General features: G+C 60.6%; 2 protein-coding genes across 2 annotated transcripts in view; both read right to left on the bottom strand.

The window, feature by feature from the left end:
• Positions 1–21,080, bottom strand: part of LOC104298174 (uncharacterized) — a 32,885-nt gene that overhangs the window by 8,962 nt on the left and 2,843 nt on the right. Inside the window, exons 4-23 of the mRNA XM_054176595.1 lie at positions 20,574–20,735; positions 20,342–20,467; positions 20,037–20,257; positions 19,552–19,586; positions 19,179–19,255; positions 13,781–14,356; positions 12,022–12,104; positions 11,600–11,756; positions 11,176–11,337; positions 10,949–11,074; positions 10,644–10,864; positions 10,261–10,310; positions 9,701–9,793; positions 5,691–5,774; positions 4,878–5,410; positions 4,459–4,541; positions 4,054–4,210; positions 3,795–3,956; positions 3,371–3,496; positions 2,999–3,225 (exon numbers count right to left, since the gene is read on the bottom strand). Of these exons, the coding sequence (XP_054032570.1) occupies positions 2,999–3,225; positions 3,371–3,496; positions 3,795–3,956; positions 4,054–4,210; positions 4,459–4,541; positions 4,878–5,410; positions 5,691–5,774; positions 9,701–9,793; positions 10,261–10,310; positions 10,644–10,864; positions 10,949–11,074; positions 11,176–11,337; positions 11,600–11,756; positions 12,022–12,104; positions 13,781–14,356; positions 19,179–19,255; positions 19,552–19,586; positions 20,037–20,257; positions 20,342–20,467; positions 20,574–20,735 (3,461 nt within the window). The remainder of the gene's footprint in view (positions 1–2,998; positions 3,226–3,370; positions 3,497–3,794; positions 3,957–4,053; positions 4,211–4,458; positions 4,542–4,877; positions 5,411–5,690; positions 5,775–9,700; positions 9,794–10,260; positions 10,311–10,643; positions 10,865–10,948; positions 11,075–11,175; positions 11,338–11,599; positions 11,757–12,021; positions 12,105–13,780; positions 14,357–19,178; positions 19,256–19,551; positions 19,587–20,036; positions 20,258–20,341; positions 20,468–20,573; positions 20,736–21,080) is intronic.
• Positions 2,048–5,390, bottom strand: LOC128898966 (keratin, type I cytoskeletal 19-like). Its single transcript, XM_054176752.1, has 7 exons — positions 4,878–5,390; positions 4,459–4,541; positions 4,054–4,210; positions 3,795–3,956; positions 3,371–3,496; positions 2,999–3,225; positions 2,048–2,135 (listed from the first exon to the last, which is right to left on the bottom strand). Exons 1-7 carry the CDS (start codon positions 5,388–5,390, stop codon positions 2,048–2,050), a joined length of 1,356 nt encoding a protein of 451 aa, XP_054032727.1.

Genomic DNA, 21,080 nt, shown 5'->3' with positions numbered 1-21,080 from the left:
TGCATGCTGCTCTCGGTGGCCATGACCAAAGCCTGCCCCTGCTGCCTGTCCTGGGTCACTTGGTGTCCTGCTGTCCCCTGTCCCCTCTTCTCTTCCTGTGCTGTTTCAGCCTTTCCCACCACTGCCCAGATGATGAACTCGCTGGGCAGGGAAGTTTTTCTCTCCCTGTTGCAGCTGATGTGCTGACCTCAGAGGTGCTGAGTGAGCAGCAGTGAAATAACCCTGAGCTGCCCAGGGGAAGTGAGGCTGTAGGAGAGGAGACAGAGCTTGGTAGAGAAGGTATCTGGCACAGACCTCTGGACAAGGTTGGTTGTCCAACCCCATCCAAGGTTTCACTGCAGAACAGAGACAGAGAGTGAGGAGCAGAGTGAAGCTCTGCTGCCAGGAGCTGCCAGGGGGCACAGGCTGGAGCTGCCAGGGGGGCACAGGCTGGAGCTCTGTGCCTGCTCTGGCAGCAGAAGGCAGCTCTGTTCCTGGCTGTCTTTGCAGTCCCTTCCTCCCTGATAACAAACACCAACAGTTTTTTCCCCTGGCTGTTTGGTGCATCTTACTTTCAAAAACCTTCTCTCCCACAGGTTCATTTGTCTCAGCCTTTCATCTTCCCACACCTCAGCAGCTGGTTCTTCCTGCTCACCTCTCTTTTAACTCCTTTGGGAGGTTCTTTGTTTAGCTTTTTTGTTTTTTAGTCTGGGAATTGTTTGCCTCCACCAGAGGGGAGGGGAGAGGCCAGCAGGGCTGGACACTGCTGCAGGGCTGCTGCTGCAGGATCCTTTGGGATCCTTTGTTCTTCTTCCTGGCTGCATCCTGCTCCTGCAGCTGCAGCACAGCTCAGAGCTGTTGTTATATTAATTATATTTATATCATATTCTATTCTCACACCCACTTTGATGCCCACTGGACTTTCACTCCCAAATCCCTTTCAACAGCAGACTGGCAGGCAGGCAGCCCTGGCCCTCCTGCCCTCCCCTCTGCCCAGCCTCCCTGAGTGTTTCTTTCCTCATCACCTTCTGCTCCACGTCCTGGCTGATGCTTGCTCCTCTGGCAGCAAGTCTCCCTTTCCACAGCACTGTGCTCCCTTTCCTTCTTGCTCCTGCAGCTGCCCCTCTGTCTCCATCTCCATCTCAGCCCCTGGGCCCAGCAGGAGCAGTGCAGCAGATGTCAATCTTGCTTATTTGCCTTCTCCTGCCGTGCTGGTGTCTCTGTGGCTCTCTAACCGAAGCTGCCTGCTGGATGCAGCTCTCTGTCCCACAGCTCTGTGAGCACTTGCACAGGAATTCACTTGCAGAAATTAAGTTCTCAGCTTCAAGGCTGTGTCAGCAGCAGCAAAGTTTTATTAGAGACAAGCTTGGGTGGCTGTCAGACAGCTGAGCACGGAAGAGATTAGCCCAGAGAGCAGCAGTGGCTGGCTGGAAGCAGGATGGGGACAGCAGCAGCGAGGGTGGCAGAAGGCAGCTGCGCCACAGAGTCCCTCTGGCCGGTGCTGAAGCAGGGCTGGCAGCTGCCAGGTGAGCTGTAAACACTTCCCTCTTCCAGAGAGCTCCTCGGGGCTGTGCCACAGGGCTGGCAGGGACGCTGCTGCCTGCAGTCACCTGCCGAGGGGGAGCAGGAAGCTTTGTCAGGGGGCTCCTCCGCACACCCTGCTGGCTCTCACTCCCCCTGCTCTTGGCCTTCCTTTCCCCTCTGCTCCCCAGCTTGCTTCCTGTCACAGACTTGAGAGACACAGGCCTGGCTCTGCCTGCAGGGTCCTCAGCCTTGTCTAATCCATTCACCCCCAGGAGCCCCCAGTGCCAAACATTTCCTCTGCACAAGCTCATGCTTGTCCCTCAGCCACATCCCCCCTGCCCTGCTTGCTGCCATGGCCACCACCAGGCACAGCCACGACCCTGCACTGCCCCTCTGCAGGGAAACAAAGCATCTCCAGCCCCTCCTCAGCCTGCAGATCTCCCCTCCTCCTCCTCCTCCTCCTGCTGTACAGGGCAGGACAGCTGCATCCACACTCAGAGGCTGCTGGAGGACCTCACCTTGCACAGCCTGGCTCAGGGCAGGCTCAGGGCAGACAGGGCTGGCACAGGGTGGTCTTCAGCCCAGCACTTCTCCCAGCTGGTGCTGCAGGGACTCCTCTTCCCACCTGCCCTCTGTGGAAAGGAGAGAGCTCAGGTAGGCAAAGCCCCACCATTCCCTCCAGCCCTGGGATCTGCCCCATGACCTGGAGCTACTGCAGCAGTGGCCTGAGCTGTGTCTCTCTGGTCAGCATTGGCCAGCTTCCACTCCCCCTCTGAACCAGAAGGGTTTCAGAGCAGCAGTCAGCACCTCCTGCATCCATCCTGCCTGCTGGCTGCTCCCTGTGGCAGGCTCAGGGTGACCCCAGCTCTGTGACAAGCTCTGGCAGCATCATTCCATCCATTGCTGCTGGCATTTGGGAGCAAGAACTGATTCTGAGGACTGGAGAGTGCAGAGGAGCCCACCTCAGGGCACAGCATGGCAACCCCTCTGCTTCCCAGGGGAACAGAGAGGTGGCTGCTCAGGCCAGGCCTGGAGTCTGCAGCCAGTTAGGAGATCAAGAGCAGTGCCTCAGTTTCAACATCTCAGGCAAGGGGAGGCAGGGAACGGCCCCAGCTGCTTTGCATACAAATGAAATTGCCCCAAACCTTAATTAAAACCCTTGAGTGAAGCTGAGAGCATTCAGACCATCTCCTGGCTCAGGTAACTGAGCTGCCAGCCCCCAGCCCTGGCTGGCTGTGCCAAAGCCAGCTCAGCCAGCGACCATGCCCACGGGGACCCTTCCCCCAGCTGCTGGGAGAGCTCTGGGGGCCTCTCCTGGCCACCTTCCCAGGCCCAGCACAGGGGCACGGGCTCTGGCTCCTGCTCTGGCCGTTTGCCTGGCGGTTTGCTCGCAGGCTCTGTCTGGCGGCAGGTCAGGGCCGGTCCCTCCCCGCGGTGCTGCGCTCGGCCCTGCCCCTGCCGGCCAAAGCATTCCCGTGTGCCCAGGTCTGCCTACATGAGGTCCTGCTGCCCCCCCTCCAGCAGGCAGTGGTAGGTTTGGATCTCCTGCTCCAGGCGGCACTTGACGTCCAGCAGGGTCTTGTACTCCTGGTTCTGGCACTCCATCTCCGCCCGGATCTCCGCCAGCCGCTGCTCCACGCAGGAGATCTGCGCCTGCAGCTCCGCCAGGTACCTGTTGTAGCGGCACTCGGTCTCTGCCAGCGAGGACTCCAGGTTCTCCTTCTGGGAATGGAAGCACACAGAGGTCCCTGAGCACACAGAGGAGGTGCCTGGGTCTGGTGAGAGCTTGGCCCAGCTGGCTGGGAGTCTGACTGCAGTTGTGCAGCTCCCCAGGGGGAGCTGGGAGGTCCCTGCAGGGGTCACCTACCATGGTGAGCTGAGCCTGCACGTTGATTTCCAAGGCCTGCAGCTGGCGCCTCAGCTCAGTCACCTGCTTGTTGCTTGACTCGATCTCCTGGCTGCTTGTGATCACCTCCAGGTTCACCTCCTCCACCTGCAAAGGTAGGACAGAGCAGCCCTTTCCTCACCTCCCCACTACGTCTCGGTGTGGCAGAGCTTCTCCAGGCTGCTCCTGCAGTGCTCCTTGGTATGACCATACTGCCCCCAGCCCTTATTGTGTGGTGGCCAAGTGACCCCTCTGCCATGCAGAGAAGTCACTGAAGCTGGGCAGTGCAGGGAGAGCTGAGCATGCCTGGGGCACAGCTGTCGATCCCAAGACATCTCCAGGGTTCTCCATCTCCCATTTCCCCCTTTCCCCCCAGGCAGAGCAGGGCTCAGGGTGTCTGCAGTACCTTGCAGGCATACCACTGCTCAGTCTCTTTGCGGTTGCGCTCCATCAGGGTCTCGTACTGGCACCTCAGGTCCTCCAGGATCTTCCTCAGGTCTGGGCCAGGGCAGGCATTGACCTCCACACTCACGTCCCCAGTCGCCTGCTTCCTCAGGCAGCTCATCTCCTGCAGGGGACAGGTGACCAACATCAGCAGTGCTGGCACCTGGGGGCACTCGCTGCCTTCTCTCCTGTTCTCCTCTGAGGGCGAGGGGCAAGCTGACCTCCTCGTGGTTGGTCTTGAGGCAGCACATCTCCTCGGTCAGAGCCTCGCACTGCAGCTGCAGGTCTGTCTTGCAGCTGGCCAGCTGGTCCAGCACCGGCCGCAGGTTGCTGATGTCTGTGTCCACGTTCTGCCGGAGCCCACACTCCGTCTCGAACCTTGAGACAGGACAACAGGTCAGGAGACCAAGGCCAGGCCCCGAGCTGAGCCTCTGGGGCAAAAGCTGAGGGCCAAGTTCTCCTTCCCCTTCAGTCACACTGTCAGTGGTCTCTGTGCCCTCGACAGAGAGCTGTGCCTGAATCCAGCAGCACAGCAGGTAGGAGGTTGGGGGTTCCCCATCACCACCACTCATCCACCCCTCCACGAGCAGCATGAGCCCCGTGGTCCAGCACAGGACTCTACTCACTTCACTCTGAAGTCATCTGCAGTCATCCTGTTGTTATCAATGTTCAGAAGGATTTTGTTAGTCTCCATGGCTGCACACAGGATCTGGAAGGGAACATGCAGGAGAGAGGTTCAGGCTTGGGGCTTCTTCTGGCAAAGAGGAAACCTCTACCTGGGGCATGCAAGCCCTTGATTTGTGAGCCCAGATACTGGGGGTGTTAACCAGCTGGGTGGCATTGCAGTGGGGACTCCCTGTGCCAGCCTGGTGGGGCAGGCTGTGCTGACTGCAGAGCCCCCAGCCCATCCCTCTCTCACAAAGCATTGCTCCTCCTGCTCCTCCAGAGACACAGCTCTTGCCTCTGTCCCTTGGCACTGCTCTGTCCACGTGTGACAGCAAAGCCCGAAGGACCATTTGGGTTTTCCTGGAAACCATCGATTTACCTGGTTCTGGAGGTCTTCGATCTCCTTGTGGTAGCAGCTGTAGTCCCGCGGCTCGCAGCTGGGCCCCACCTTGGCATACCACTCCCTGATCTTGCACTCCAGGTCAGCGTTGTCCCCCTCCAGCAGCCTCACCTTGTCCAGGTAGGAGGCCAGGCGGTCGTTGAGGTTCTGCATCGTTGCCTTCTCATTGTTAGCGAACAGGATCCCATCCCCGCAGCCGCCGCTGGCCCTGCCGAAGCCGCCGGCGCCCCGAGCGCAGATGCCGGCGCCGCCGAAGCCCAGGGCAGAGCAAGCCCTCTGGGGAGCTCCGAAGCTGCCACCCGCGGCACTGCCGCCGCTCAGCTGCTTCCCGAGTAATCCCTCGCTCAGGCTGCCGCCGGAGAAGCTGCCGACCACGGCGCCCAGGTCGTAGGCAGAGTGTCTGCCCGAGGAGGCGGAGGAGACCTTCCGTGCGCCGGCGGCCGCGGAGCCCTGCGAGCAGGTGGTGAGGACCTGCCTGACGGCGCAGCTCATGGTGCCAGCCTCAGGAGCAGCTGCAGAGACCGCTGCGGGATCCGGCTGTGAGTCTCTGTCCTCTCTTTATAGTGCTCCTCCTGCCTGGTGCCACCGGAGCAGGGCTCTTTGTTCTTCCTCCTTCTGACCTGGCCGCTGCTAATGTCTTTTTTTTCCAGCCGGAAAGCTTTCCCCGGGGTGTTTGTCTCCAGGAATGCCACAACAGAAAGGTGCTTTGGTTAACAGAAGCGTGTTTCAAAACTGCATCAAAAATGTTACTTCCTGAATCATCAGGTCTGACCTGTGATGACAGCCACGCACCGGTGGCACCACACAGCAGGACACCCGCAGCGCCCGGGGAGGGAAACATCCCCACAGCAATTACCCAGCCCGGCGTGGGCGAGTCTGCCCGGCAAGGGAGAGCTGTGGGAAAGCCACCCCGCCTGACCCAGCCTGTTCCACCCCTTCGCTGCCAGGAGCCAGGCCGTCCCCTCCCCTGCCTGCCCTGAAGACCTGGGAACAGAGCTCCAGGGGATCAGCCTGGGGCCACAGCCAGGAGACCACCCCGGACCCGGCTGCCTCTGCGAGTGCAGCTCAGCCAAGCTCCATCTCGTCCTGTGTGGCTGTCAGTGGGGTGAGAGCCTGCTGAGATCTGGGTCCTAGAGCCCAAACCACTTCCTTTGGGGAGCACAGAGGAACATTGCACTGCAGTGCATTTGGTTATCTGTTGGTTCTCTTCCTTCTGCCTGTGCCAGAACTTCCCCTCGAGAGGGGAGAGCTCCTGCTGCTTCTTTTGCTGCTCTCCAGGGTGGACAAAATGTTCAAATACTCATCCAAAATAAAGGAGAAAATTCTGATTCCTCAGAGCCAGATGTTGCAGTTGGCTGCAGTGGATCTTCACTGCCAGCACAGCCCCAGAGGATGCTCCAGAGGGGTCCTAAAGCAGTGAGAGAAAAATTCAGCAGCAGCCTGGTCCTGTATGGGCCTGACCCAGTTCCAACCAGCACCATGGAAACTCTCCAGGTATAATCTAGGGGAAATGTGTTCAAATTAGAGAAGACCCTAGAGAAGGTCATTTAAAGACAGATCTCAAACCTGTATTTTAGCCCTGGAATGGCAAATTGAGGAAGAAGAGGAATGATTAAAACGTTTTGTCATCTGGAGCTTTCATTTTCTTAAGGACATTAACCCAGCCATGCAAATGTTGGCTGCCTCTCACCCACGGCTTGGTCACCACCAGCTTTGGCATCCAGGTCACCTGGACACATCCCACAAAGGGTGTGTCAGGGGCAGCCTCCTCCGGGAGCATTGCTTGTGCCGTTTGGGTACCTTCATTAGCCCTGATTTTATCTTGGCACTGCAAATCCAGGACACCTTACATGTGGTGTGGAGCCTGTGGATGTCCAGCCCTGGTCACATCCCTAATGAGGCCGTGGAGCCTGTGCCCTGGTGCCACAGGTGCCTCATCGCTGCTGAGATCCTGAGTGGAGGCTGTGGAAGGGTCAGGATCAGACTCTGCAGCCATGGAGCCCAGCAGCTAGCCCTGCTGCTGGAGGAGAGGGGAGACAGGAGCAGGAGTGCTCAGACCCTGCCCCTTTTCCTCTGCAGGGCTGTAGGAAGGATGCTGAGCTCACATCAGTTCAGTTCAGTTCAGTGAGAGACGCAGCAGTGGGGACCCAAAGGTCAGCAAGGGGTCACTGAAAACTGAGCTGAGGTCTCCACCTTTCTTCCTGACTTTTAAACTCCAGACCCTGCTGTAGGTCTCTGCAGCCAAAGTGATTCCAATTTCCACAGCTCCCAGAAAGGGCAGAGCCAATTCCCTCCGCTGGGCTGCCTGCTCTGCTCCTCCTGGCAGTGTTTTGCTCTCCCAAATGTGCAGGTTTGATCCAAACCAGCTCTTGCTGTTAGCCCAGAGCAAACCTCAGCCCTGCCAGCACCTCCAGACCTCATTTCCTTAAAGCAGCTTTCCATTTTCCCGAGGAGCTGAGCTGCCGGCGCTCCCTGCATGCATAATGCAGCCTCTCCCCGCGATCCACTCTCACTGACTCCCAGGCTGCAGGCTGCAGACGGGGACCTGCCCGGCGCGGCCGCGGGCGATGCCTCTGCCCAGCAGCCCTCGCTGGACTTGGTTGCCCCTTGCGGGCAACGCTGAGCCCTGAGGGGGCAAGAGGAGGAGGGGTCCGGAGCAGCTGCGCAGGCCGGGCCAGGGAAAGCTGTTCCTTCCAGGAGCAAAGGAGCAGAAAAGCCTCCCGCGGGCGGAGGAGCTGCTCCCATGTAATGAGCGTGGCGGAGAACGGCCAGGGAGGAATCAGCCTGCAGCTCTGCCTGCCGCTGAGCTCGGCAGGGCGCGGCGGGGGGCACCACGGCGGCACTCCAGGGCTGTCGTGCTGCACAGCTTTGTGAGATTGAAAAGGGTGAGGGAAATGAGAGGGGAAGAGCAGCTTTCCCTGGAGGGGAGTCCCTTGGGAGTCTCAGGATATCTGAAGGCTTGAGACTGGTTTTGAAGCTCATGCATAAGCAGCACAGCAGTGTCCCCTGCCCCCAGGCAGAGCTGGCATTTCCCGTTGTGACAGACAGTCATGGGCTGGCTCCACGTCCCAGAGGACATCCCTGGAGACTCAGACACCACACCAAATCCTGTGTCCCCAAAGGAGCCCAGGCTGCTGTCCCCCACCCTGCAGGACTGCCAGCCCCAGGGTCTGGGGTGGAAGTGGCCACCAAGGAGTGCCAGGGCTGAGGAGAAGAGAGACACTGCCTGGCGCCCACAGCACACCAGCAGGGGCTGGGCCATGTCCTCCAGCCTGTGCAGGGCTGGGAGAGCCCTGTCAGGAGGTCCTGTTTCAGAGTGGGTGCTCCAGGCAGCCCTAGCCCCTGGCTGCTCATTGCCAGCTCAGTTTCAGTGCTTCAGAGGTGGAAGTTCCCTGGCTGCAGAACCTTTCCTCACCTGGCCATTGATGTCACTGTCAGGCCACAGTTTTCTGCCTGTCATTGGCTGTGTTGGAACTCATCTCCATCTCCCTGATGACAGCAGCTGAGCTGCTCCAGGGCTGTGATCCCATCTTTGCAAATCACTCTAGGCAAATGGTTCAGCTTCCCCAGGTCTCCATCTCATGCTTTGTAGGGTGGGAGCAGTAATGACAGAGAAGCTCTTCTGCAGGGCTTGCAGGAACAACCTCTGCTGAGGACATGGAGCTTTGAAGACCAGAAGGATGCTGCTGGCTGTGTCACTCATTCAAGGTGTTCTTGCTGCCAGAGACTGAGTTGGACACTGGCACATTGCACACATCTCTGTGTCTCAGCTGATACCTTCCAAGGATGCTCCTGGGTTATCCTATCAAGACTTCTTTTGCCACCTCCTCTAGTGGGAGATGTCCCTGCCCTTGGCAGAGGGCTTGGAAGTGCAGCTGCCCAAGTGTCTCCTGCACCACGGTAAGCAAAGGGCTCCTCTTCTGCTCTCCAGGAAGCCAGGGGGTGCAGGCACACACGTGCCTGGCTGCCAGGGCAGGAGCTGCCTCACCTAACCCTGCCTGGCAGCTAGCCTGCAGCTGCTGCTGATGCCCCACAAGCAGCTCCCGTGTTTGGGGAAGGATTGGAGCAGTGAGCCCCTGGTGCCAGCAGCTCCTGCTGCCCATCCCTGCCCATTCAGCTCTGGTTGAACTCTGCCCGTGGGCAGCACGAGCAGAGCTGGGGGAAGGTTTTTGTCTGCTCCAGGGCTCGGAGCTAAAAGCAGCCAAGCCAGGGCAGGTCTGTGTGGGGGCTGCCAGCTGGCCTCACGTCCTGCACGTGTCTCGGGGTGGCAGCAGCAGCCCTGCAGAACTCATTCAAGCTCTGCTGCCAGCAGAAAGCGACTCTCTGTGGCAGGAGAGGCAGAGCTCTGAGCTGCGGGGTGTGCAGCTCTCAGTCGTGTGGCACAAGGACCTCAGACATCCTCCTCCTCTGAGTGCCCTCATTCGGTGTCCCGGTGTCCCTGCTCTGCGGCCCAGCCCCTCCCAGCTGTTTATGAGCAGTGGCTGCAGGAGGAAAAAGCTCTCTAATGATTTCTGCCCCGGGTCCAACCCCTGTCCCTCCTGCGGTTTCTTAGGACTTTCCCTGGCATGAGCACAGGGCCCCGGGGGATCATTATCAGTGACAGACAAGTCTGCAGCTGCAGGAGCGAGGACAAAGCTTTATTCAGTGTGCGCAGAGGGCACCGCGGCGCCGCCGGCAGCCGAGGGCAGGAGAGGAGGGAGGAGCAGAGGAAGGAAGTTGGCTGCTCCTGTGGCACAGCCCCGACGTGTTCGGGCTCAGGTGGTGCTTGGATCACTGAGCCCGGGGCTGAGGGCCCTCTTAGCGTGTGGTGAGGGCAACCTGCTCCCGGGAGGAGACCACCTTCCCATCCTGCACCTCCTCCACGATGGTGCGGACCTGGCGGGAGGACGTCACCACTGCGGGAGGAAGCGGGGGACAGTTACTCAGGGGGCAGGGAGGAGGCAACTGCTGAGCACAGGATCAGCTCCTGCATGGTCTTCAGGGGGGTGTCAGAAGTTCCACAGGGTGCTGGCACCCGAGAGCCCTGTGCTGGCTGTGCAGAGGGAAGAGCCAGGCGGAGGGGAAAGGTCAGGGCAAGAGGCAAAGTCCCTGGAGTGTGGCTCAGGTCTGTGTAAAGGCAGAACTGTGGCTGCTCAGTCACAGCCTGCTGAGGGCAAATCCTTCCTGTGGTGCCCGAGTTGGAGGCATTTCCCTCCTGAGAGCCCTGGCCCTGGCCAGCAGGGTGAGATGCACAGAAGCTCTCCTGCTGCTCTCACTGGGACTCAGGCACAGCCCCTGGGGTGAGTCTCTCCCTGGCAGTCTGGCAGCTGCTCCACAGCAGCCCTCAAAGTTGTTGGTCAGAAACGTCAGGATGGGCTCTTACCATCTCTGCCCGAGTGAGAGGATGCAGCCGAGGAGTACTGGGAGGAGATGCTGCAGGAGAAGGAGAAAACCCAAGTTAGTTAGGGACAACTCTTCTGCTGTTGCACACAGGCTCTGTTCAGGCAGCAGGAGAACAGAACAGGCTCAGAGCCGCTAAAACTCCTGCTGGGAGTGTCCTGGAGGGCAGGGGCAGCAGGGGAAGGTGCCTGTGACAGCATCTCACTGCCGGCAGAAACCAGGGTCAGAGCCACCAGGCACCCGCGGCTGCTACAAACCCCAGGACAAACCCCAGGAGCTGTGGCTGGAGCGAGTCCCCCGGCAGCACTTTGTGTCCGTCAGCCCCCACCCCCATCCCCCCGGTGCCCCGGGCAGCCCCGCACGCACTGCGCGTCCTCGCCCTCCAGCAGCCGGCGGTAGGTGGAGATCTCCTGCTCCAGCCGGCACTTGACGTCCAGCAGCATTCGGTACTCCTGGTTCTGCCGCTCCATGTCGCAGCGCAGCTCTGCCAGCTGCTCCTCCACGCCGCCGATCAGCCCCTGCAGCTGCGCCAGCTGCGCGCCGTAGCGAGCTTCGGTGTCGCCCAAGGTGCCCTCCAGCGCCGCTTTCTGCCGGCACACGGAGGCCGGGGGTCAGGGCGGCAGCCGCGCGGCCCCCGGGCCCCGCCGGCAGAGTGCCGCAGCCCCCCGTACCGTGCTGAGCTGGGACTGCAGGTCGATCTCCAGGCTCTGGATGGTGCGGCGCAGCTCCGTGATCTCCGTCTTGCCGCTCTGCAGCTGCTCCGTGTTGATGGCCACCTCCCGGTTCAGCTCCTCCGTCTGCAACGAGCCCGAGCCCGGCAGCTGCAGCAGCGGGCGGGGGGCAGGGCCCCGGGCCCCGCGGCCCCACGGCTCTGCCCCCTCCCCTCCCCCCAGCTCACCTTGCTGAAGAACCACTGCTCGGCGTCCCTGCGGTTCTTCTCGGCCAGGCTCTCGTACTGCTCCCGCATCTCCGCCAGGATCTTGGTCAGGTCCACCCCAGGGGCTGCATCCATCTCCACGCTGATCTCTCCTCCCACCTGCCCACGCAGGATGTTCATCTCCTGGCAGGGGAGGCAAAGACACCAGAGTGAAATCTCTGCATTCCCAACATGATGAATTTCTTATCTGCTCTCAGCACTCAAACCTCTCTGACCTCCCCCTGCAGGCTCTGTCTGAAGGGTTTCATTCCCTCCCTGTTACTCACCTGAGTGCCTCCTGGCAGCCCCAGCTGCAGAGACTCTCCTGCACCTTTGGCCTGGCCACTTCCCATTGTGCCCAAGGCACATTTCCTAGGTCACAGCCTGGGCCTGTCTCTGTGCTCACCTCCTCGTGGTTCTTCTTGAGGTAGGCCAACTCCTCCTTCAGGTTCTCGATCTGCATCTCCAGGTCAGCCCTGGCCAGGGTCAGCTCGTCCAGGACCCTCCTCAGGCCGTTGATGTCAGCCTCCACGCTCATGCGCAGAGCCTGCTCCGTCTCAAACCTGGGCACACGGACTCAGTGGCACCCTGGGGCCCAGCTGAGGGAGGCTTTGTCTTGCTTCCTCCCCCCCTGCCCCCTTGCTGCCAGATTTAGCTATCCTGGAGCGTGGGGGCAGAGCCCTCCACAGCCCAGCGTCCAGGGGGAGAGCACCTCCCAGATGTGCTCCTTGCGGTGAGCAGCGCCCTGGGGCAGCAACTTCAGCTGCAGGAGGCAGAGCCTCAGCCTGGCTGCTCCCTCCCTCCTTCCAAGAGCCCTCACAGACTCACTTGGTTCTGAAGTCATCAGCTGCCAGCCTGGCATTGTCGATCTGCAGGACGATGTTGGCATTTTCTACAGTTGCAGAAAGAATCTGGGGGCAGACAGAAGGAAGGGAAAGAGAGACAAAGTTGTTCCAAAGAAGGCATCCTGCTGCCTGGCTGCCCTGCAGCAGGGCTGAGCAGCACTGAGCCTGGGCTGGGCTTCCACACGGGCTCTGCAGAGGGGGTGCCAGGCACTGGCGCCGAGTCCTTGCTGGCACAGGTTTGGTCTTGTGAGGACACCACCATGCGCCCGTGGCACAGCTTTGCCCCTGCCTGTGGCACCTTCTGATGCTCTGATCCAAGCCCTGGCATGACTCTGGGCTGTGCCTGGCCCTGCTGGGAAGGAGGAAAGGGTGGAGGAAGGAGGTGCCTGGTGCCTGAGTCGTTTTCCTTTCGTAATTACACCTGAGGTGCAAATATTTGTTCTGGGATTTGGAAAGCAGTTGGCCCTTAATGAGCAGCAATTTCTGTAGCCACAAGCTAATGAAAAGCTCTCTCTGTGCTGGGATGCTGAGCTTGGATGCTGGATCCAAGCACTAATCCAGGGATTTCAGTGTGGACATTTCCCAGCTATGGTGCAGGAGGGGAGGGAAGGGTCTGCAGAGGGTTTCTCTGAGACTCAGCACTTCACTGCTCCGGCCTGGAGGCAGCCTCAGCACGTTTCTGTGCTCCAGACCAGGGCCCCCTTGGCAAGCTGGAATCATAGAATCAAGCTGGAATGGTGAGGAGAAGCTCTGTGCCTCGGGGCAGGAGCCCCCAGCCCAAGGGGAGGCACAGGAGAAGGGTTGAAGAGCTGACAGATCCTAGGGGTGTGATTTCCCCCAGGGCCTGAGCCTGGAGCCCTCAGGCACTGCTGCTGCGTTTCCAGACTCGCAGGGGCTGTCCTCACTCAGCCACCCCCACGCCCAGCCCCCAGCCCCACCTGAGCTTACTAAGGATGCTGTCAGCTCCTGCAGGCAGTGGGTGACCCACACTGGGCTGAGGATGAGTCATGTGGGCAGAGGGAGGTCTGGGTGGGAAGGGAAGGACGGCTTCTGGTGCTTCTGTTCAAGGACCTTTGACTAAAATCAGCCAGGGAGCTGCTAAGAATGAAGCAACAACCTGGGCCATGACTTCCTCCACTGCAGGGCAGGCTCTTGGCTTCAGCACCTACGAGGCCACCAACTACAGCCCAGGATGCTCTGACTCCTGGATCTCCCTGTGTCTGTGTCTGCACCTCCCAAAGAACAACCATCCCATAGTCAGATCCCTTCTGCTTTCACCTGCCCCTCGAGCCTCCTGTCAGGCTGGAAGAGATTGGATTTGGGGATGTTTAGGACAATGAGTTAGCAACTCATCTGCTTATCAGCCAGGGGGGAGCAGTGCCAGGGACGTGTCCCTGCCTGCCCAGTGATTAACCAGGAGCCCACGAAGGGAGCACAGACTTGGGGCAGCATCAAGGAGAGGCAGGAAATGATGAATGGCATCAGGGCACCAAACCCTGGCTCATGCTTCCCTGCCCCATCCTCCTGCCTGCACTGAAGCAGTCAGCAGGAAGCTATCTGTGTGCCCTGTGGGGAGCTCGAGCGGGGAGCTGCGGTCCCCAAGTCAGGACTGATTCCCAGATGTGCTCTCTCTGCTCTCCCAGCTCAGACCTGCCACTTGTTAGCACACCTCAGCCTTCAGCAGGAGCCAGCTGTTGGGGAATGACTTTACTGGAGGTGTCTTGGTGGCCACAGCTTCCTACCTTGTTCCTGAGCTCCTCGATGGTCCTGTAGTAGGGGCTGTAGTCCCGGTCTGGACCAGGTCCCTGCTTCTTGTACCACTCCCTGATCTTCACCTCCAGGTCGGTGTTGGCCTCCTCCAGGGCTCGCACCTTGTCCAGGTAGTTGGCCAGGCGGTCGTTGAGGTTCTGCATGGTCTCCTTTTCTCCGGCCGGCAGGATGCCGTCGCCGCCCCCAAAGCCACTTCCGAAGCCGCCCCCGAAGCCGGCCCCGAAGCCTGCCCCATAGCTGCCCCCGAAGCCGGCGCCGATGCTGCCGCAGTAGCCGCCCCCATAGCTGCTGCCCAGCCCGGACACCATGCGGGACGAGACGGAGTAGCTGCCAGAGGCTCCGTGCACGCTGGGGGCTCTGTAGCCCGCGCCCCCGAGCCGCACGGACGACGAATGCCTGCTGGAGCCTCCCCCCAGGCCGCCGATGCCCTTGAGGGAGGTGGAGGAGGAGTACTGCCTGACCGTGGTGCTCATGATGAAGGCTGCTGGCGGCTGGAGCTGGGAGAGACACCGACCTCGGCAGCGCAGGCAGCGAGTGCTGGCTGCCCGCTGCCCTGCAGCCCTTTATAGCCCTCCCGGGAGGCGTTGCCCGCGCCGGTTTTTTTCTTCTGCTGCATTCCCGATGATTTTCATCACCCCCAGCACCTGAGCCAACTTCCAGAATCGTCATTTTTGCCTTTGTTCTGTCGATGCTTTCTGTCCTGTCCCACCAGAAAGCTTTTATCTGACAAAGGAGGCTCTGTGCCGCTTCCGTTTCCAGGCAAACACTCCGCTGTGATTCACAGGAGGAGGCTCCTTGCTCAGGGCTACGTTTTGCTGCTGCTGTGCACTTCCAGAGCGGCTCAGGCAGCGCAGCGCGGAGAAGGCAGCAGCACTTTACTGTCCCCTTTTTGTCCCAGCCGTGGTTCCCTGACTGTCCTCAGGGCTCCACACAGCAGAGCTGCAGGGCCAGCAGCTGTCTGGTGAAGCCCTGAGTGTTCCTCCACAGTCCTGTGAGTGCCAGAAGGAGCTTGGTCCTGGAAATCAGTCTGCTCCTTCACTCCCAGGGAGGGAACTGCCCGGTGAGGAAGAAGCAAAGAAAAGGAGTTCATGCTTCAGGGCTTGCTCAGCTCTTTGCTTCAGAGACCACCCAAGAGAGGCACAATGTGAACAGGCAGCAAGAGATGGATGGTTTGGGTTCTTCTTGGTGAAGGGAAGCCCAGCAAACCATTCAGGACGTGGCTACCTGCTGCCATAACCTAAAAATGATGAGATGCTCCAGGAAAAGATGTATGGAGTAGCATAAAGTAGATGAAGGCTGTGGGGAGAGAAGCTCCTGGAGAGAGCTTGAAGCTGCCCTGATGGTGTTTGCTGTACTGAGCATCCCAAGCAGCTGTGGCCAGGGAGGACAACTCTAGTGTGAGTTTGAAGGGTGCAGCCCCCATGTAAGCAGAGCAGCAGGGCAGACCCTGGCTGCTTCTGAACAGCAGGAGGGCTCCAGATCGGTGCCCCAGGCATGGTCAAGCTGTGCTGCCTCTGCTCGGTGCTGCCCTGCGTCACAGGCAGCAGCCACAGCCCTGAGTGCCACCAGCCAGCAGCGCAGGGTGTGGAGGAGAAGGCAATGCTCATGTGTGCACAGGAGGAAGGCTTTGACTCTCCTCATGGACAGGCCCCAACAGCCCCTTCCCAACAGCCAAGTTCCTCCTTAGATCATTTGCCAAAGGAGGGCAGAAGAAGCTGGGAAATGAGCAACAAAGACACATTGTTGAGGAGCTTTAAAGGGCCCCACTCCTCCCCCCACTCCTCTCCCCACTCCTCTCCCCACTCCTCTCCCCACTCCTTCCCCCACTCCCTCCCCCACACCTTCCCCCTGTCTGGAAGCAGTACAGGAGGGGGATGTGACCTCGGAGTGGCAGCAGCTGGCTGCAGGGAGAAGCACAGCTCCTTGTGCTCTCTGTGCCACTGGTGGATGGACACAGGTCAGTACCACCTGGGGGGGTGGGGGGCTGGAAGCTCTGTGCTGCTGTGGCCAGGGGACAGGAGGGGTTCGGGCTCCTGCCAGCATCTCGTCGCGTGAGCGCCCGGGGCCGGGGCCCGGAGCCAGCAGCCACCCACTCCCTGCTCATCCTCCCCAGGTGTGGATGGCAAAGGCATGTGGGGGCGGCTGAGATGTGCAGCTCCAAGGAATGTGCTTGCTCCTCACCTTCAGCTCCTCACCTTCAGCCCAGTGGCACAGGAGGGCAGGACCCGTGGGGCATCCGCGCTGAGAGCAGCAGCGGCACAGGGAGAGCAACAGTGACAGAACCAGGACAGAGCCCAGGCAGGACCAGAGCCTCAGCCTTGGTGTGGGCAAAGCCAGCAGTGGTCAGTGTCCCCCCGTGGTCAGTGTCCCCAGGGATCAGTGTCCCTGGGCCAGCTGCAGGGCCAGGAACTGTCACAGCCTCCCAAGGCCTTTCCTTTCATCCTGCTCATCATTTCCTGCTCAGCTGCTGTGGCCTCACAGCATTGCTCCAGCTACCCCTGGCTCCACGAGGCAGCAATTCAAGCCGTGAAGGGTTCATTAAGACTTCAAAGAACATATTCAAAGCTCTCCCAGGTTGCTTCCTTGACCTCCCACTGAACACAACCACAAAGGACTGCAGCAGGCTCCTCTGAATCACAGCTGAGTGCTCCAGCAGCTCCTGCCTCTGCCGCAGCTGCCTGGGGTTCTGCACTGCAGGCTCAGAGTGGCAGCTCCATGGCATAGCAGGGATCCCATGGGACAGCAGGCATCCCATGGGATAACAGGCATTCCAGGGGATAACAGGCATCCCATGAGATAGCAGGGATCCCCTGGGATAACAGACATCCCATGGGATAGCAGGCACTCCATGGGATAGCAGGCATTCCAGGGGATAGCAGGCATTCCAGGGGATAGCAGGGATCCTGTGGGACAGCAGGGATTCCATGGGATAACAGGCATCCCATGGGATAGCAGGGATCCCCTGGGATAACAGACATCCCATGGGATAACAGGCACTCCAGGGGATAGCAGGCATCCCATGGGAGCACACTGGTGTGTAACTATCTACTGCTGTCCTGCTTCAGGAGGACCCCAGAGATGACTTCTGGCTGCAGGCAGAAGCAGCCCCAGTGGATGGGGCGCCCTGGACAAGGCCACTGCTCGTTGTCAGTGCCCTCCTCAGCTCTGCCCTGGTTTCCAGCTGCCACGGGAGGGTTCCCTCAGAGGAGCTGCGGGGCCACCCCTCTGTGCCTCCTTCCACAGTGGCCTTTTCTGCGCGATGAACTCAGCACAGCCTGGGAAGCCAAACGGTGCCTCTGGACTCGGCCAGCACCTCCCGAGACCTGCCTCGAGCTGCCGCTGCCTGCCTGCCCAGGCCACCACCTGCAGCTCCCTCCCCCTGCAGGTTTCTTGAGGACACAGCTAATTACTAATGCTCCAGGCAGGAGGGAAGCAGCATCTGGTTTCCACACCTCCCTCCTGCTCGGCAGCAGCAGCAGGAGCAACCCCACTGCTGCCAAAGCCTCCTGCTCTAAGCACTCATTAGAGGGATTTTGGCAGCCAGCTGTGGCTTGGTGCTTCTGCAGCAACCTGGCTGTGCCCAGGCTTTGCCAGGAGAAAAGCGCAGGGGCAGGATGAATCCCAGCCAGGAACCTCCAGCATCCCCCTGCCAAGGGTCCCAAGGGAGGCAGCAGGAGGGGCAGAAGCACTGCAGGGAGCTCAGAGGAGCTGTGAGAGGTGTTGGTGGTCCCTGCGCCGAGCAGGGGAAGGACCAGGGGCTCCCAGAGGTCCCCTGAGAAGCTCCAGCTGCAAGCTGCAGGCTGTGCCTGTCCTGACCCTTCTCAAACATCTGGGCTTGGGTTGCTCAGCTCCAGGTCTGATCCAGCCCTGGGCACAGCCCCGTGGTGTGCTGGGCTCCCTCCTTGGAGGCTGCAGAGAAGCTGTGCCTGGAAGGCCCCTGGCTCAGGAACTGTGCCCAGTTAGCTCCTCCTGGCACCATCCCTGCTGCACCATGAGGGCATGCAGGGCAGAGCAGCAGGAGCAGCTCCCTGCCCACAGCACTGCCACTGGGCTGTGTTCCTGTGCCCTTTGGTGGGGTCTGAGTGCAGAGGAGATCAGCCAGGGCTGAGCTTCCAAACCGAAGCTGTGTCTGCCACAGGCTGGTGGGTGCTGGGGGTGCTCCACACCAGCTGGCACAGGGTGCACCTGGCAGCTGATGCCCTGCACGAGTCACAGAGGGTCTGCTCTGTGTGGGCAAGGGCACCCAGCCCCAGCTGAGCCTGGGCAGAGCTGCATGGGGTGCCTCAAGCTGTGCAGCCCTCAGCTGCTGCTGCAGCCATCCTGCCAGCGGTCTGAAGCCCCTGGGTTCTCACTTCTCTGCCCATCAAATCCAGGCAGGTTTCCTGCAGAGGGGTCTGGAAGCTGTGGGGCCAACTCTGTTCCCACAGACCTTGTGCAGTGCTTCTCTGAATCATCTCATTGATTCCAGAGATGCATTAATGAAGCAATAAACGTGGCAGGACCCAGCCAAGAATGTGTCTGAACTGGCTTTCCAGGAACAGCTGAGCCACTGGCAGCCAGGGAGTGCCAGAGACACCTCCACAGCAGTCCTCCTCTTGCTGCCTGGAGAGACCATCCCCACCCCGTGCTTTGCTCACCCTTTGGTGGTGCCTTTGGAAGCAAGAACTGAACCAGGGTGAGTTCTGGGGGGCTGGCAGCCAGCGTGTGCCTGCCCCAGCCACAGGCTGGATTTGTGTCACCACAAAGCCTGAACTGCACAGCCAGGGCTCAGGCAGAGCTGGGAAGGGGTTTGCAGGGCCCTGGCTCCATGGCTTGCTCTTTGTTCACTTTCTTGCTTGGACTTCACTGAGTTAAAAGCCTCAACTCTGCTGCTGCTGGACCTGGCAGCTGGGGAAGCAGAGCTTTGCCCTGGCCTGAGTCACAGTGACAGCTCTGAGGGGAAACACCAAGGCTCTGCCAGTTTCATGGATCAGTTCCTCCCTCCAGCCCCACCCACAGCGGTGGTCCTCCCTGGACCTTCCTGGTCTGGGGTATGACTGAAGTGCAGGTGAATGTTCCCCACCCTCTGGGTACCAGAGATGGGGACTGTTCCTCCTTCCAGGGGGGAGCTTTGCCCTGCAGCTGCAGGGAAGGGGCAGCCTGGTGCTTGGAGCAACGAGGCCAGGGCCTGGTTTGCAGGAGTGCCAGGAAAAGCTTTATTGGATCTCTGGGCACTGGGAGAGAGAGGGGCAGGGAGGCAGGGCTGGGGGAGCAGAGAAGATGCTGCTGGTGATCTGCATGGCCAGAGGGCTTCAGCTGGGATCTGCTTCTGCTTTGCTTTGCGAGGCCTGCAGCAAGCCCCTGGGCAGCTCAGTGGGCAGCCTGAGTGACCTGCTCCCGGGAGGAGATCACCTTCCCGTCCTGGACCTCCTCGAAGATGGTGCGGATCTGGCGGGTGGTGACAGGCCCTGCGGGGGGAGGGAAGGAGCTGGAGGAGGAGGAGTCACGGAGCTCCTCCTGCGGGGGGCGCTGTTGCCAGCAGCTGCCTCAGCAATCCCTTCTACCACCACATCCCCCCCACAATCCTTCTCTGGGCACAGATCACCTCCTGGTGCATCAGGGCAGAGGGTTTGTGTCCCTTCCCGTTGGGGAAGGAGAAGAAAATCATCGTTTTAGTGAGTTAGTGAAGAGTCTGTGCTGAGGAGGGGGCTGAGGATGTGGTGGAGCTGGGTGGGAGCAGTGCTTCAGCCAGGACATTTCTTACCTTCTTTCACAGGCTGTGAGTAGTGGGAGGACACGCTGCAGGGGGAGAGAGGGGAGAAACAGTCAGAATGAGGGCAAAGGGAGCAGCCCCCAGGACAAAGCCATCATTTAAGACCCTGCCTTTAATCCCTGGACCAGGGTGGGATTGAAAAGGCTTCTGCCCAGAGTCAGACTTGAAAGGAAGGAGAGGGTGAGGCTGTGGGTGTGCCACAGGGGCGCAGAGATAAGGGCAGCACACACCCCAGTGCCAGGAGCAGCAGCACCTGCTCCTTCTTCAGCACCACACAGACCCTGGAGGGCTGGGAAGTGGATCCCAGGGCTGCTGCAGTGCTGTGGTGGCCACTGGGCTCTGCTGGAAAGGGAGACCCAGGCGCTCGCCCCGGGCCAGGAGATGAGCTCACAGCACCCTGCAGGCTGCTCACTCTGTTATGTGTCCGCCAGCCCCCACCCCCATCCCCCCGGTGCCCCGGGCAGCCCCGCACGCACTGCGCGTCCTCGCCCTCCAGCAGCCGGCGGTAGGTGGAGATCTCCTGCTCCAGCCGGCACTTGACGTCCAGCAGCATTCGGTACTCCTGGTTCTGCCGCTCCATGTCGCAGCGCAGCTCTGCCAGCTGCTCCTCCACGCCGCCGATCAGCCCCTGCAGCTGCGCCAGCTGCGCGCCGTAGCGAGCTTCGGTGTCGCCCAAGGTGCCCTCCAGCGCCGCTTTCTGCCGGCACACGGAGGCCGGGGGTCAGGGCGGCAGCCGCGCGGCCCCCGGGCCCCGCCGGCAGAGTGCCGCAGCCCCCCGTACCGTGCTGAGCTGGGACTGCAGGTCGATCTCCAGGCTCTGGATGGTGCGGCGCAGCTCCGTGATCTCCGTCTTGCCGCTCTGCAGCTGCTCCGTGTTGATGGCCACCTCCCGGTTCAGCTCCTCCGTCTGCAACGAGCCCGAGCCCGGCGGCTGCAGCAGCGGGCGGGGGGCAGGGCCCCGGGCCCCGCGGCCCCGCGGCTCTGCCCCCTCCCCTCCCCTCCCCCCAGCTCACCTTGCTGAAGAACCACTGCTCGGCGTCCCTGCGGTTCTTCTCGGCCAGGCTCTCGTACTGCTCCCGCATCTCCGCCAGGATCTTGGTCAGGTCCACCCCAGGGGCTGCGTCCATCTCCACGCTGATCTCTCCTCCCACCTGCCCACGCAGGATGTTCATCTCCTGGCACAAGACAGAAACACCTTCGTGTACCCCAGCCACAAACCTGTGAAGACCTTCCTCTGAAGACAGCTCCCCAGGCTCCCCAGCCTCCTGCAGGTACTTCTGCGATGGGTGGACAGGGAGCAAGCTGTGAGCTTCGCTCCACCAGCAGCAGTAGAATAATCCAAAGCTCTAAGAAGTCTCCACGTGAGGTTCTCCAGAGAGTAAATCAGAGCCTGGAGCTGGCTTCATTTCTCAGGGCATTGACCTTCCAGGCCTGAAGCTGCTGGGATGGTTAACAAATCCCTCAGGGGCACAGTGGACACCTCTGAGACACCCAGGGGGATGCTTCACAGAGGCCCTGGA

Source organism: Dryobates pubescens, chromosome 36 (genome assembly GCF_014839835.1).
Source record: "Dryobates pubescens isolate bDryPub1 chromosome 36, bDryPub1.pri, whole genome shotgun sequence".
Classification (NCBI taxonomy): domain Eukaryota; kingdom Metazoa; phylum Chordata; class Aves; order Piciformes; family Picidae; genus Dryobates; species Dryobates pubescens.
Note: the sequence above shows the minus strand (reverse complement) of the source record. Positions and strands in the feature narration are given on the sequence as shown.